Below are 16,846 nucleotides of genomic sequence, written 5' to 3'. Positions count from 1 at the left end.
ATTTTTTGCATAAACTGCTGAGAATGTTTAATAATTGTAGATGATAGATCACTAGTCACTCTAAAATCTTCCCATTTCTTGGTCTAGAGCTGGGGCTAGATCCCTCAGCAACGAGGAGACCTGAAAACTAGAGGAAAAAAAGCAGGTCCTCCCTATAAACCACTTATCTGTGCTCTCTTCCAATTTATTCTCCTTTTGTGTACATAATTTTAAGGGGCTATAATCATCTTGTTCAGACCTCAGGATATAAAATGACCCATCTGTAGACCTCCAGCTGTATCCCAAGGTTGTCTGTTTTGTTTTTTTTTGAAATTCCTGACAAGTTTCAGTTGTAGCTGTGCCCTGAGGAAACATTCCCGATTCCCGGAGTAGCTTCCAGGTTAAAGTCCTGTAGGCTTCTTCTGTTTTTAGAAATTCCTATCAGAGAAAGACCTGATTTTGGATTTTTAGCTTTAATGCTTGTGAAAAGCTATAAAAATAATTTTCTACGCCTAGCTTTGAAGTACTGTTAGTGAGAAATTAAAATTCCTTCAGGAGGATTAAACTGCCATTTCTGTTACCCTAATTCCAAAAGTTTTGGTTGTTAGAATTTTCTTTACTGTTCATGAAGAAGTATTTTATGTTTTCCTTCGACATTCATTCTCTTTAGCAGGTAATTTTGAACTTTAGTTTCTTAAATACCCAAATTTGGTTTTTCCTCAGTCTTCTCTCCGCTACAGATTTCTGACTTAACAGGAAAGGCAATTTTCCTCAAAAAGGGCAAAGAACAGCGGGAACAGTAGAGGGCACCTTCAACCCCAGCATGGAATTGAGGTTCCTGCTTCAAAATGAACCATCACAGCAATCTTGGCTTTTTGATTTGGACCCTCATTTCCCTTATAATTTGATCTTATATTGGAGAGAAGGGGCCTGTCTCTTAAGCCAGCTAGTTTTTGTACTGGATATTTATATATCATTTCATTTGTTCCTTAGTGTTTTTTCATTTCTATTATGATTTGTTCTGTGGGCTGTGACTTACCCGTGTGTTTTTCACATGTTTATAAAGCTGAATACTTCTGTATGTCAGCTCAGCACCCCTAGCGTCAGCCATGCTACTCTCCTGCTGTGCATAGATGGGGGCCTGTCCCCCTGCTGAATCTCCTGGGTTCCTGCTGTCAACACCTGAAGGTACCCACCAGATGTGTCTGTCACTTCCCTCCATCCACCTCTCTTGTGTTTCTCATGTTTCTGCCTCCCTAGAGACCATTTCTCTCTAGAGCAGTGCTTTCCAATAGAAATACAATGCCAGACACATACGTCATTTTAGATTTTCTAGTAGTCACTTTAGAAAAGTTAAAAAGAGGCTGGGCATGGTAGCTCACACCTGTAATCCCAGCACTTTGGGAGGCTGAGGTGGGCAGATTAGCTGAGGTCAGGAGTTTGAGACCAGCCTGGCCAACATGGTGAAACCCCGTCACTACTAAAAATACAAAAATTAGCCGGGTATGGTAGCTGGTGCCTGGGATTACAGCCTCCCGAGTAGGCTGAGACATGAGAATCACTTGATTCTGGGAGGTGGAGGCTGCAGTGAGCCGAGGTCATGTGCACCACTGCAATCCAACCTTGGCAACAGAGCAAGACTTTGTCTCACACAAAAAAAGAAAAGAAAGAAAAGAAAGAAAAGTTAAAAGGGAGCAGGTGAAATTAATAATGTGTTTTATTTCACCTAAAATGTTAGTATTATCCAGAATATCACTTCAACGTCTTATCAAAATAAAAATTATTAATGAGATAGTTTGCATTCTTCCTCTTTTTTGAGATGGGCTCCTGCTTTGTTGCCCAGGCTGGAATGCAGTGGCACCAGCATAGCTCACTGCAGCCTCAAACTCCTGGGCTCGAGATCCTCCTGCCTCAGCCTTCCTAGTAGTTAGGACTACAGGCACACACCACCATGCCCAGCTAATTGTTTTTCTTTTTTTGTTTGTTTGTTTTTCTTTTTTTTCTCTTTTCTTTTTTTTTTTTTTGAGAGGAAATCTCACTCTGTCACCCAGGGTGGAGTGCAATGGCATGATCTCAGCTCATTGCAACCTCTGCCTCCCAGGTTTAAGTGATTTTCCTGTCTCAGCCTCCCAAGTAGCTGGGACTACAGGCGTGCGCCACCATGCCTGGCTAATTTTTTTGTATTTTTAGTAGAGACAGGGTTTCACTATGTTGGCCAGGCTGGTCTTGAACTCCTGACCTCAGCTGATCCACCCACCTCGGCCTCCCAAAGTGCTGGGATTACAGGTGTGAGCCACTGTGCCAAGCCTTTTTTTTTTTTTTTTTTTTTTCGAGATAGGGTGATAGGGTCTCACTCTGTCACCCAGGCTGGAGTGCAGTGGTATGATCTTGGCTCACTGCAACCTCTGCCTTCCAGGTTCCAGTGATTTTTCCCACCTCAGCTTCCCTATCAGCTGGGACTACAGGTACACGCCACCAAACCTGGCCAATTTTTGTATTTTTTGTATACATAGGGTTTCACCATGTTGGCCAGGCTGGTCTCGAACTCCTGACGTCAAGTGATCCATCTGGCTTGGCCTCCCAAAGTGCTGGGATTACAGGCGCGAGTCACCGCACTTGGCCTTAGCAATCTTTCAAGTGCTCAGCAGCCACATGTGGCAGTGGCTGCCTTATTGGACAGCGCAGCTCTGAATCGTGATTTTATGTACATCCCCACTGCTCTCTCTGCCTCCTTTATTCCCATCTACCCCACACCCCTGATGTCTATTGGAGGGAGTCTACTGGGAGTGTGGAGGCTTTCCTGTCCCTAGCATGGATGACATCAGCAGGTGGTGATGAAAGTGATTAAACAGCATTCTCATCACAAAAAAAAGTCAAGTATTTGAGGTAATGGGTTGGTTAATTTGATTTCATCATTCCACATCGTAATGAAAAGTCATACCATCATTTTATACCCCATAAATATATACAATTTAGAAGATAGATAAAAATCAGCCAAAACAATTCTTTGAAATATTTTTAAACAAACATGTACAATTTATGGGGTACAATATCATTTGTCAGTATATATAATTTTTTTTTATGGGGAGTCAGTTAACACAGGAAACAGCCCCTTGAAAGGGAGATACCCCCACACCCCTGGAGTAGCCCCTGGAGGACTATCGCCTCCCTCTCTCCTCTCTTTCTGTCTCATATTCCTTTAATTTGGAGAATCATTTCCAATTCCTTAACATTCTGGCCTGATTTTTTTCTGTCTTACATTCAAAGGTCACAGTTTTCCTCTCACCCTCATTTCAGTCTTTTCCCATAAGATGTGACGTGCCTTTTTGTCTTGGTTGGGCATTTATTTGCAATACAAGAATGATTGTTTTCTTTGATACATTAATGACTTAGATACTTTTCCTAGTAAAATGTATCTTAACAGAATTCCAAATTAATTCTAGAGTTAAACTAGACAGCATATTTTTAAAGGTGTGTATAGAGCTCCTTATGTTTCTTCCTTGGTTTTTAAAATGACATATTTAGGTCTATATATTTTAGGATATAAGATCTCTACGTGTTGCTTTGCTTCATTGAACATTTTTGGTGATTATTTTTATTTTCTGTGTATTTTAGGATTTCCATTAAACTATATTCTCATTTCAAATTTCTATCTGAGTGATAGAATTATTTTAATGTAGGAAAGGTTCATCAAAAATGGGTGTAGTGATTGTGTTCTTTCCTATGCTCGAATGGAAAATGATGAGGGGACACGATGTTAGAGTTGCAGTGGGAAGGGGTGGAAAAGAGGGATTCCAGAGTGCCAGGCACACAGGTTTTCTGGAAGGTTTACATGAGGACTGCTGTGGTTTGAATGTGTTCCCCGAAGTTCATGTGTTGGAAACTCAACCCCTAATGCAACAGTGTTGACCAGTGGAACCTTTAAGAGGTGATTAGGTCATGAAGGCTCTGCCCTCATGAATGGATGAAGCTAGAGTGGGTTAGTTATCTTGGGAGGGGGTTCCTGATAAAAGGATGAGGTTGGCTTCCTCCCTTTCTGTCTTTCCCCTTCTCCCTCTCACATGTGGTCACTCTCTTGCCCTTCCACCTTCCACCATAGGACGGCACAGCGAGACCTTCACCAGATGCAGGCCCCTCACTTTCCCAGTGTTCAGAACCGTAAACCAAGTGAACTCTTGCTTATAAATCACCCAGTCTGTGGTATTCTGTTATAGCAACACAAACAGACTAAGGGACACTCAGTGGGCTCTTCTCTCTACCTGATGGAGCACTCCCTGCGTGGTGCCTTGTATTTGTAGACATGATGCTGTAAATGCTCTTTGAATGTCTTGAAGGCTTTTATGTTTGAGGAGTTTACAGAGAAGCCCCTACAGGCTTCAGGTCCCTTCTTCTGTTGCTTCTTTGCTCTTTAGTACCTCCCCTAACCTGGTGCTAAATTAGATCATAGTGTGGTCCTTGGACCAACAGTATCAGTAGCACCTGAAAATCATGCTGGAAATACAGATTCACAGGCTGCTCCCCAGAATACTGAAGAAGGAACTCTAGGAGTGAGACCCAACAATCTGTATTTAACAAGTCCCCAGGTGAGTCTGATGCACACAGAAATGTGAGCTGCTGTATTAGATGGTGTTGAGTTCATGCCACCGAATCACTGACACACACGTCTGCTCACTGCTTGCTCTTTGCACAGGCCCCTGGATCCTCCTGGAATCCCCGATCCCTGTTGCTCCCTCACGGAGTTTTCTAGTCCCTCTTACTTGAAGCATGTCTTTCAGAGCCCGGCACCACCCAAGTTGGGTGTCTGGTGAATTCTGTGGTCTGCATGTCCATGTTTGTGACATTCTGGGAAGGGTGGCCCAGGCTGTGATTTGCCATCTACTGCAGGCTATGGATGGTATTCAGAAGGGAGGGGAGATGCTGTGTGCGTGTTCTGAAGGGTTTCCCACTAAACAGACCAACCCTCTCCATAACTATTTGATTTTTACTTTATCTCCTCGTTGACTTCACAGTGTCAGTGCAGTTTGTGGAAACATCTCTACGGGGTGATGCATGCAGATAAATGTTTATGTGAACATATAAAGTCTGCATGTGTGGGTGAACACTCCACATGAGGTCATTGTCCATCATTACATATCTGTGGTGTCTGGCTCATTCCTCTCATTTTCTGTCATTTTACCTACTTTTACCTGAAGTACTATGACTATTTAATAACTATTAAATATTTCATTTCAGCTACACCTCTATGGTATTTTTTCTCCTTACATCGGACCTTCCTCCCTTACTGGACTTCAGTGTGGGACCTGCAGGTCTCAGGCCTTCTGGGAAGTGCCAGCTTTTCTTGAATGTTCTCTCTGTCTGGCCAGCTCAGGCTGGAACAGTGGGTGTTGGTGCCATCCTGTGGCTATAGGTGATAAGCCGGCTGTTCTTCACTGACCCGGTCTTACCTTGAACCCTGGAGTTCTCACATGCATGGATTTAAATGCTGTGTCTTTCTAAGGGCACATTATGGCCATTTTCCTTATCTCCCTCCCAAGGGGCTGTTTCCTGTGTTTATTGACTCCCTGTTTAAAAAAAAATATATGTATATATAGACAAATTGGATTGCATCCCATAAACTGCATGTTTTAAAAATACTTCAAAGAATAGTTTTTCATTTTTTTCTTGCTGATTTTTATGTATCTTCTAAATTGTATATATTTATGGGGTATAAAATGATGTTGTGATTTTTCAATACAGTGTGGAATGAGAATCAAATTAACCTATCCGTTACCTCAAGTACTTGACTTTTTTTGTGATGAGAAGGCTGTTTATCACTTTCACTCACCAGCTCCTGCTGTCTTCCATGCTGGGGACAGGAAAGGCTCCACGCTTGACTTTCCCTCCTGTTTTCTTATCTGCTGTCAACCCCTGAATGTACCCTCCAGGATTGCCTTCTATACCTTCTACATCTAGCTCGATTGTTGTGCACCCACCTTCCTCCCAGGGACTGTCCTTAGGGAGTGACTTTATACACAAACTTCACATGCTCTTCCTGCCTCCTTCATCCCCAGAAGCCCCCATCTCAGCCCCATCTGATTATTTCTTCCCTCTCTCATTTCCTGTTATGCTGTTGGTTTTCTAACCTGAAGGGTAACTTCTTACTCCTTAGTTTTTTGCCTTAATTTCTAAGTCATAGGCTACTTTCAGGCTAAAAGTTTTCCTCCAGCCGTGGTTTTAGTCTCATTCTATAAGTCTTGCTAGGTAGTTTATTCATTGGAAATTTTTTGTTTTTGAGACAGAGTCTCGCTCTGTCACCCAGGCTGTAGTATAGTGGTGCCATCTCAGCTCACTGCAACCTCCGGTTCCCGGGCTCAAGCAGTTCTCTTTCCTCAGCCTCCTGAGTAGCTGGGATTATGGGTGCGTGCCACCACACCCAGCTAATTTTTGTATTTTTAGTAGAGACGGCATTTCGCCATGTCAGCCAGGTTGGTCTCGAACTCGTGACCTCAAGTGATCCGCCCGCCTTGGCCTCCCAAAATACTGGGATTACAGGGGTGAGTCACCGCACCCCACCCCTTGGCACTATATTTAAGTGATGATATTTTTGGACACTGAGGTAGCCTCATTCCACAGGTTTAGATCTGAAGCATTTTCACTATTGCTTCTTTCCATGTATTTCCTGGTTTGCAGGTCAGTTTCTTCTTTTAATTCGTCATTGACACAGTGGTTTATATGGCTTTTAATTTCAAAAGATTTTTTAAAATATCTTTTTGCCGATTTTTATCTATGTTAATTTTAACTAGACATGTTCCCTGGAAGGACATCACTAGTTTTTTTTTTTTTCACTCTGTTTATAATTTAGATGGATTTTCACATCTCAAGCCAGCTAAGAGTATGGGAAATAGGACTCGTTAAAGCACAGATATCACACAAGTGATTCAGATTCACGAGGGTAACCCAGATGAAGGTATATCGTTGTACCTGGCCCGCATCACTCAGTAACTGTCACCTTTGATTTATTGATTTACTTGAGATGGAGTTTGGTTCTGTCCCCGAGGCTGGAGTGCAATGGCGTGATCTCTGCTCACTACAACCTCTGCCTCCCAGGTTCAGAGTGATTCTCCTGCCTCAGCCTCTTTAGCTGGGATTACAGGCACCCACCAACATGTCCAGCTAATTTTTGTATTTTTAGTAGAGAGGAGCTTTCACCATAATGGCCAGGCTGGTCTTGAACCTCAAATGATCTGCCCACCTTGGCCTCCCAAAGTGCTAGGATTACAGGCTGGAGCTACAGAGCCCAGCCTGTCACCTTGATTTAAATGAATGCAGCTTTCTTGGTGTCTTGATGTTTGTGAATTTCTGTGGAGTTTGATACTGCTCCTTTTGCTGCTTGTTCTGTTTTTCCAGAGTCCCCTTATCACTTGACGTGCTGTTATATTATGTTTGATTTATTACAGATACCCCATCAGCCTGAGTCTCTTAAAGGCCTTTATACACATATGTCTACACATAGGGATTTGGATTATCTCGGGATCCCACATCCTCGCTGTCCCCTGTCCCCCCGCAACATCCCCCACCAATAACTTTCTGAAGTTTTCTAGTCCCTCCTTTTTGTTTGTGCTCCTTAAAGCCCAGCCCCATGCCTGACTTTGGTTCCCAGTGAGCATTGTACATTTGTGGATATTAAATCTTTGGCAAAGTCATTTACCTGGGCTGGAATAGGGCTCTTGGCTGATTCTTTTTCCTAAACACCCACCCAATGGGAGAGGCTGATACTCAACATGCAAACCTTGTGTTTTATTTCTCCAGGCGAAGGGATGTTGGAAGACATTCTGGAAGGGGTGGGGTGTGAAGATTTAAAAATAATCTTTGAATATCTGCTTCATGATAGGTCTTGGAGGTGCCTTGTGGGTGTGGCTTTGGGGGGATGGTTACGAGGAAATTGTGGATATTAAGGAAGTCAGGAAAGGAAAAGATCAGTCACAATTCAACAATTCAGAGAAAGCTCCTAAGGGACTTTCTGGCTGCTTGATGCCCAGAGGCCAGGCCCTCACTTCGTATTAAGGCTCAGGACTGTGGATAGAGAATTTAAAGGGGCACCAAAAAAACATTAAAATAGATAAGCATATTTTTAATGGAATACCTTTAAAAATGCAAATCAATGCACAAAGAAAACGCCCATGTTGAACAAAATGGTTACAACTGTGCCTTCTCTTCAACACCACCCCACCCTCCAGAAGTTTCCTTCAAGCCGTACCTGTAAGAAAGAGTAAAAAGAGAGAAAAATAAAAACCTTTAAGTTAAAAGATAAAAATGAGCTGGGTGTGGGGGCTCATGCCTGTAATCCCAGCACTTTGGGAGGCCGAGGCAGGTGGATCACTTGAGGTCAGGAGTTCGAGACCAGGCTGGGCAATGTGGTGAAACACCGTCTCTACTAAAAATACAAAAAAACAAAAAAAATTGAGGTGGGCACAGTGGCAGGTGCCTGTAATCTCAGCTACTTGGGAGGCTGAGGCAGGAGAATCGCTTGAACCTGGGAGGCGGAGGTTGCAATGAGCCAAGAGCATGCCATTGCACTACCTCCTGGGAGACAGATCAAGACTCTGTCTCAAAAAAACAAAACAAACACCTCGGGAATTTCTGGCTCAAGCCTCTGATCCTCACCACCACTATCACCAGGGGATCTTTTGCTGTTCACCCAAGTCCAGCCTTCATCCCCTAAACTCCTGGGGAAATGCGACCAGACTCTCCCCATCTCCATTCCGGGAGTTTGCCCCAAGCCAATCTTCTTCTCCCTGAAAACAGCCTTGGGGTTCCCCATCCTGGTACACCCTCCTACTCTAGGGGACACAGGGCCGATGTCGCCCCCAAACCGGCAGTCCCAGGAGCGCATCGCTTCTCCCTGAACTACTGCTACCCCAACCTGGCATCTGCTCGGGGAAGGGCACCCCCCAGGGTGGAGACTTGCATGGTGAGCTCAGCTCACCTTCAGGTGAAGGTCAGCGCACACTGGCCACCCGGGACCACATTTTCCAGAATCCTTTGGCGGTCCCGCGATGCTCTCGTGGTCAGCAGATCTCATTGGGTTGCAGAGGAGAAACTTGTCCATGTCACTGGGGCATCTTAACAGTCGGCTCCTAAGCTTGGTTGTGTGTGCTGTGCAGATGTGAGAGGCACACCATGTGGGCGAAGCCAACTACTTGCCCGCCTCTCTAGTTCCAAAACTACAATCCCCAGAGGCCTCTGCGGTCACTTCCACTACCCACCCTACACACCTTCTGTGTGTCGCGTTAATGTCAGAAGCACTTCTGTTTGGTGGCCCCGGCTGGTTAGGCTGGTTGGCATCCAGGGAGGCACCCAGGTCTTCCCCACACCTCTGCACCTCATTACGTGGCCGGCTTCTGGATCCGCAGCCTGCATCTGCAGTCTGTGAGTCCCCTATAGGCACTCAGTATGCCCCTCTGCGTGTCCCTCTGTTACTCATGGGGACGCAGTCTGGGAGCCGTAGACCTGTCTGAGAACTAGGGCGCCCTCCTGTGGGCACCTCCAGGCCATTTTCCTTTCACTGGAGCCCACCGGGTTAGAGACAGACCCTCACTCTGTTGCTTGGGGACAAGGGCTTCACTCCCTGGCCCGAGCTTGGGGCTGAGCTAGAGGGTTCGGGGTCATCCTGGGCCCCCTCTGGATGGGAATTGGCTGCCCTGTTAATTTCTGTGACATCCCCGACCCCAACAGTGGGGCTCTGGAGCAGACTGTGCTTCACCCCATGGGAAGGGGGTTTCCACCTGAGAGTCAAAAAAGAGGTGAGAATTATCTGTAATTCCATCTTGACTATCAACAGGATGGATTCTGTTACCATTTCTTGCCCTGGAGGCTGCCTTGTTGGTACTGGGGAAAGTTCATTCCTAGTCCTGGAAAAGTGGCTCATTCTAACTGGAGTCCTCCCTCAGCATTCCTTTCTGCTGCATCCATACCGCAGCCATTCATGTTGTTAATTGTAAACACACATGGAACAGTTTAAATAAAACTACACAGATGTGTTTGCTTAATTGTTCAGTCATGTGGATGAAGGGCAGGGACAGCAGAGATGCCTGTGATTTCAAGGGCTTGGGGAGGACTCCTAGAAGTAGAGCTGTCTCAGCTACCCCTGACCGGTTTGGTACCTTGGAGATTCGGGGGAAGGCATTGCAGTCGGAGGCACAAGGAAGCATAGTCTGAGGCTGGGCTCTTGCTACAGTGTAGGAAGGATTATGGTGGCCAAGAGCCTTCTTAAGGTTGATTTTTTAATATGCATAGGTGAAGATACAGACTAGCTGTTCACACATAGAACAAGGAGAAGCTTTATAGAGTGTGACCTAAATTTTACATCAGAGAACACGTTCACCTTCCGGCAACTGGGACATTTCACCCAAAATTTGAAATTCCCTCCTACTCTGAAAATAAATCTGGCCTAACTCTGCACTGTTAATTTTTTTTTCTTTTTTTTGAGACAGAGTTTTGTGCTTGTTACCCAGGATAGAGTGCAGTGGCACAATCTCCACTCACCGCAACCTCTGCCACACGGGTTCAAACGATTCTCCTGCCTCAGCCTCCCAAATAGCTGGGATTTACAGGCATATGCCACCACACCGAGCTAACGGCCTTGTACTTTTTTTTAGTACCCACAGAGTTTCATCATGTTGGTTAGGCTGCTGTGATCCCCTGACCTCAAGTGATCCATCCGCCAAAGCCTCCGAAACTGCTGGGATTAAAGATGTGAGACACCTCACTTTGCCAGCATGCATTGTTCTTAGGGTCAGCCCCTGAAACTGCTGCTTCTGCTTTACACCACTATGAGCCACCGGTGAGAGAGCAGCCCACGGGCACACAGGCAGACCTGTCCTACTCATCACAAGGGCGCCACTTTTGGGGAGACTCACCCGCACACCGTCCGCGCACGCCTGAGGCTGGGATCCCGCGCTGCCTCGCCGGCGATCTGTCTGAGCTTTCTTCCTCCTGGGGTTTCTTCCTGCTGGTGGACCCCGCGCGAATCCCCGCCTCCGGAGACTGTCCTGGTAACTGCCCTGGCCAGGACTGGTCTCAGCCCAGACTCAGATGCACGATCGCACAGGGCTCCTACTTCGCCAAGTGTCAGGGACCCATCCCCGGGCAACGGTGGCTTTCACTGTGACCCAAGAGGCGGCTCGGGCCTTGCGCATGCGCACTGGCGAGGCCGACACCCCCGCACCAACCCCCTTACTCCGCAGAGTCAGGCTGCGGATCCTTTAAAAAATGGCGGCGACGCTGCGGCTGAGGGGCCTGGGGCGGCGGTGCTGGAGGTTGCGGCGGCGACGGCGGCTGCGGCGCAGCCCGAGGCGGCGGGTGGCAAGAGGACTCCCAGAGGGGCCTGCGGGAGACCCAGGGTCGGACCCATAGGAGTCCTGTGGTCAGGACCTCCTTGATGGCTCTTCTGCTTCGGCTCCCGCTGAAGGAGGAGCTTCGGGGTGCCGGCTGGGCTGCGCGGACTCCTCTTGGGGTCCGATGAGGGATCCCACCGGGCGATCGGAAGTGGGGTTCCAATGCAGTGAGGCGGAAAGGGTCTCGCCGGGGCACAGAAAGATCCTCAGGGCCGCAAGGCGTGCTGTCGGCTGCAAAGGCACCGACCCATGAGCCCACTGCCTCCCTCCTTCCTGGCAGGAGCAGGGGCTAGCCTTCATCTCCAAGGCCCGGGGGCTCCGGCATCCCGACGCGGCTTCCGGCGACACGGGCAAAGAGAGACACAGGCGAGTCCGAGCTTGAGCCAGTGTGACCACACGTGGCACTGTCGTCCCCCAAGAGCACATGCAGGCAGCGTGTGTCTTTGAGGCCGTAGGGGGCGACGACGAGACGGACAGTGATGTCCAGGCGTGCGCCCCGGGGGCCACTGGAGACCTGCCCCACAAAGCGGAGGAAAAGCCAAGCGCACCTGAAAACCTGCGAGACAGGGCCTGTGCGCGAGTCCAGGCCACGTTCAGGGAGGCCCGCCAGAGGAGCCGAGAGCTTTGGACAAAGTACACCCCACCCCCAGCCCGCCGCCGGCTAGGTACCCCTGACGCAACCTCCCCTGCACCCAGCCAAATCCCAGTCCCGTTGGCTCCCTGACATCCGTGGCAGCCAAAAGATTCAGTGCTAGAAGGCACTTTCCCCAGGAGCGGAGGAACCGGTTGGCCCTCAAGAATCAGAGAGGAAGTGCAGGTGGGATGCAACACCGCCTTTCCTAGAAGGCCAATGTCAGGAGCGGTGGGCTTGCCTCCCCCTCTTCCTGGACCGAGCGTGCACCCATCACTTGGGCCAGGGAGACCAAGAGAGCTTCCCTGTCCCACACAGCTATGGAAGCCCAGAGCTCCAGGAACACCTCAGCTGCCCAATCACCCAGAAAGAGGTGTGGAGAGGGAAACAATCATGACGCGGACCCCCACGAGGTTTCTCCCTGATGGACGGGGACGTCTTCTTTGTGGAAGACACTGAGCCACACTAAGAAGCCGCCAGGCTTCTCAGAGACGGGGCAGACACAGCAAGAGGGAGGTCAGAGCAGAGGCCAGAGCCCAGGCAGGATACGGGGGGGCCATGCCACCACCACCGGCATCCGGGGAGGAGTGTCAAACGGGTGACTCGGCCAGGAAGGCCAGCCTTTGAGAGACAGACATGCTTGCCCCATCCCCTTGCCGGCTTCCTTCTCCGTCCCTGCGTCGAGCTGTGGCTCCATTTCTCGATGAGGGCAGAGGGCGACAGGCGTGACAACCACCTTCTTGAAGCTCTGCGGGCACCCTCCTGCGGGTGGACAATGAGCGCCTGGGAGGCCGTTGTCCCTGGTTGGGGAGCGCTCGTCTGGATCCAGCCTAGCAAAGAGGCTGCTCCGGATGGGGAGTGGATGAAAACCCCTGCGGGTCCCACGCCGATGCCCACGTTGCCCAGGCCTTCACAGACCCCCAAACTGGAACCGCCGGGACCACGACTGCCAACCGGCCACACGACCCAGGCAGAGACGCGGGGAGAGGCTGACCAGAAGAAAGGCCGACGTGCAAGAAACCCACTGTCCGGCGCACAGGGCGCATGTGTCCCAAGGCGCACGCACACAGAGACGGACAGAGACAGAAAGAGAGGGCGACGGAAAGAGCGAGAAGGGAGAGAGAGAGAGAGAGAGAGAGAGAGGCGTAAGAGAGAGACAGAAGTCGGCACACAGACACGCACGCACGCACGCACGCACACACAAAGCCACACACACATACACGCACACACACACACACACCCATAACGCACACATACAGCAGGTAACACCCACCCCCAGGCAGCCCCTGAAGCTGCCGGATTCTGCTCTCCGCGACTAACAGCCGTCGGTGAGAGAGCAGTCCACGGGCACACAGGCGGACCTGTGCTCGTCATCACAAGGGCTCCACTTTTGGGGAGACTCACCCGCACACCGTCCGCGCACGCCTGAGGCTGGGATCCCGCGCTGCCTCGCCGGCGATCTGTCTGAGCTTTCTTCCTCCTGGGGTTTCTTCCTGCTGGTAGACCCTCCGCGAATCCCGGCCTCCGGAGACCGTCCCGGTAGCTGCCCTGGCCAGGACTGGTCTCAGCCCAGACTCAGACGCACGATCACACAGGGCTCCTACTTCGCCAAGTGTCAGGGACCCATCCCCGGGCAACGGTGGCTTTCACTGTGACCCAAGCGGCGGCTCGGGCCTCGCGCATGCGCACTGGCGAGGCCGACTCCCCCGCCCCACCCCCCCTTACTCCGCAGAGTCAGGCTGCGGACCCTTTAAAAAATGGCGGCGAGGCGGCGGCTGCGGGGCCTGGGGCGGCGGTGCTGGAGGTTGCGGCGGCGGCGGCGGCGGCTGCGGCGCAGCCCGAGGCGGCGGGTGGGAAGAGGACTGCCAGAGGGGCCTGCGGGAGACCCAGGGTCGGACCCATAGGAGTCCTGCGGTCAGGACCTCCTTGATCGCTCTTCTGCTTCGGCTCCCGCTGAAGGAGGAGCTTCGGGGTGCCGGCTGGGCTGCGCGGACTCCTCTTGGGGTCCGATGATGGATCCCACCGGGCGATCGGAAGTGGGGTTCCAATGCAGTGAGGCGGAAAGGGTCTCGCCGGGGCACAGAAAGATCCCCAGGGCCGCAAGGCGTGCTGTCGGCTGCAAAGGCACCGACCCATGAGCCCACTGCCTCCCTCCTTCCTGGCAGGAGCAGGGGCTAGCCTTCATCTCCAAGGCCCGGGGGCTCCGGCATCCCGACGCGGCTTCCGGCGACACGGGCAAAGAGAGACACAGGCGAGTCCGAGCTGGAGCCAGTGTGACCACACGTGGCACTGTCGTCCCCCAAGAGCACATGCAGGCAGCGTGTGTCTTTGAGGCCGTAGGGGGCGACGACGAGACGGACAGTGATGTCCAGGCGTGCGCCCCGGGGGCCACTGGAGACCTGCCCCACAAAGCGGAGGAAAAGCCAAGCGCACCTGGAAACCTGCGAGACAGGGCCTGTGCGCGAGTGCAGGCCACGTTCAGGGAGGCCCGCCAGAGGAGCCGAGAGCTTTGGACAAAGTACACCCCACCCCCAGCCCGCCGCCGGCTAGGTACCCCTGACGCAACCTCCCCTGCACCCAGCCAAATCCCAGTCCCGTTGGCTCCCTGACATCCGTGGCAGCCAAAAGATTCAGTGCTAGAAGGCACTTTCCCCAGGAGCGGAGGAACCGGTTGGCCCTCAAGAATCAGAGAGGAAGTGCAGGTGGGATGCAACACCGCCTTTCCTAGAAGGCCAATGTCAGGAGCGGTGGGCTTGCCTCCCCCTCTTCCTGGACCGAGCGTGCACCCATCACTTGGGCCAGGGAGACCAAGAGAGCTTCCCTGTCCCACACAGCTATGGAAGCCCAGAGCTCCAGGAACACCTCAGCTGCCCAATCACCCAGAAAGAGGTGTGGAGAGGGAAACAATCATGACGCGGGCCCCCACGAGGTTTCTCCCTGATGGACGGGGACGTCTTCTTTGTGGAAGACACTGAGCCACACTAAGAAGCCGCCAGGCTTCTCAGAGACGGGGCAGACACAGCAAGAGGGAGGTCAGAGCAGAGGCCAGAGCCCAGGCAGGATACGGGGGGGCCATGCCACCACCACCGGCATCCGGGGAGGAGTGTCAAACGGGTGACTCGGCCAGGAAGGCCAGCCTTTGAGAGACAGACATGCTTGCCCCATCCCCTTGCCGGCTTCCTTCTCCGTCCCTGCGTCGAGCTGTGGCTCCATTTCTCGATGAGGCCAGAGGGCGACAGGCGTGACAACCACCTTCTTGAAGCTCTGCGGGCACCCTCCTGTGGGTGGACAATGAGCGCCTGGGAGGCCGTTGTCCCTGGTTGGGGAGCGCTCGTCTGGATCCAGCCTAGCAAAGAGGCTGCTCCGGATGGGGAGGGGATGAAAACCCCTGCGGGTCCCACGCCGATGCCCACGTTGCCCAGGCCTTCACAGACCCCCAAACTGGAACCGCCGGGACCACGACTGCCAACCGGCCACACGACCCAGGCAGAGACGCGGGGAGAGGCTGACCAGAACAAAGGCCGACGTGCAAGAAACCCACCGTCCGGCGCACAGGGCGCATGTGTCCCAAGGCGCACGCACACAGAGACGGACAGAGACAGAAAGAGAGGGCGACGGAAAGAGCGAGAAGGGAGAGAGAGAGAGAGAGAGAGAGGCGTAAGAGAGAGACAGAAGTCGGCACACAGACACGCACGCACGCACGCACGCACACACAAAGCCACACACACATACACGCACACACACACACACACCCATAACGCACACATACAGCAGGTAACACCCACCCCCAGGCAGCCCCTGAAGCTGCCGGATTCTGCTCTCCGCGACTAACAGCCGTCGGTGAGAGAGCAGTCCACGGGCACACAGGCGGACCTGTGCTCGTCATCACAAGGGCTCCACTTTTGGGGAGACTCACCCGCACACCGTCCGCGCACGCCTGAGGCTGGGATCCCGCGCTGCCTCGCCGGCGATCTGTCTGAGCTTTCTTCCTCCTGGGGTTTCTTCCTGCTGGTGGACCCTCCGCGAATCCCGGCCTCCGGAGACCGTCCCGGTAGCTGCCCTGGCCAGGACTGGTCTCAGCCCAGACTCAGACGCACGATCACACAGGGCTCCTACTTCGCCAAGTGTCAGGGACCCATCCCCGGGCAACGGTGGCTTTCACTGTGACCCAAGCGGCGGCTCGGGCCTCGCGCATGCGCACTGGCGAGGCCGACTCCCCCGCACCACCCCCCCTTACTCCGCAGAGTCAGGCTGCGGACCCTTTAAAAAATGGCGGCGAGGCGGCGGCTGCGGGGCCTGGGGCGGCGGTGCTGGAGGTTGCGGCGACGGCGGCGGCGGCTGCGGCGCAGCCCGAGGCGGCGGGTGGGAAGAGGACTGCCAGAGGGGCCTGCGGGAGACCCAGGGTCGGACCCATAGGAGTCCTGCGGTCAGGACCTCCTTGATCGCTCTTCTGCTTCGGCTCCCGCTGAAGGAGGAGCTTCGGGGTGCCGGCTGGGCTGCGCGGACTCCTCTTGGGGTCCGATGATGGATCCCACCGGGCGATCGGAAGTGGGGTTCCAATGCAGTGAGGCGGAAAGGGTCTCGCCGGGGCACAGAAAGATCCCCAGGGCCGCAAGGCGTGCTGTCGGCTGCAAAGGCACCGACCCATGAGCCCACTGCCTCCCTCCTTCCTGGCAGGAGCAGGGGCTAGCCTTCATCTCCAAGGCCCGGGGGCTCCGGCATCCCGACGCGGCTTCCGGCGACACGGGCAAAGAGAGACACAGGCGAGTCCGAGCTGGAGCCAGTGTGACCACACGTGGCACTGTCGTCCCCCAAGAGCACATGCAGGCAGCGTGTGTCTTTGAGGCCGTAGGGGGCGACG

At 52.2% G+C, this 16,846-nt stretch overlaps 1 protein-coding gene across 3 annotated transcripts in view; it reads right to left on the bottom strand.

Moving 5' to 3' along the window:
• Window positions 1-8,074: 8,074 nt before the first annotated feature.
• Window positions 8,075-16,846, bottom strand: part of LOC129528518 (uncharacterized) — a 55,622-nt gene continuing 46,850 nt past the window's right edge. The window contains exons 1-3 of one of the 3 annotated variants that reach the window (XR_008673762.2): window positions 10,878-13,719; window positions 8,945-9,114; window positions 8,075-8,215 (exon numbers count right to left, since the gene is read on the bottom strand). Coding sequence is in view for 2 of the 3 variants with exons in the window: in XM_055369218.2 (XP_055225193.1) it covers window positions 8,174-8,215; window positions 8,945-9,114; window positions 9,234-9,378 (357 nt within the window). In the remaining variant the exon portion in view is untranslated. The other 2 variants (XM_055369218.2, XM_055369219.2) reach the window with 2 other exon arrangements.

This window comes from Gorilla gorilla, chromosome 20, assembly GCF_029281585.2.
Source record: "Gorilla gorilla gorilla isolate KB3781 chromosome 20, NHGRI_mGorGor1-v2.1_pri, whole genome shotgun sequence".
Lineage (NCBI taxonomy): Eukaryota > Metazoa > Chordata > Mammalia > Primates > Hominidae > Gorilla > Gorilla gorilla.
Note: the sequence above shows the minus strand (reverse complement) of the source record. Positions and strands in the feature narration are given on the sequence as shown.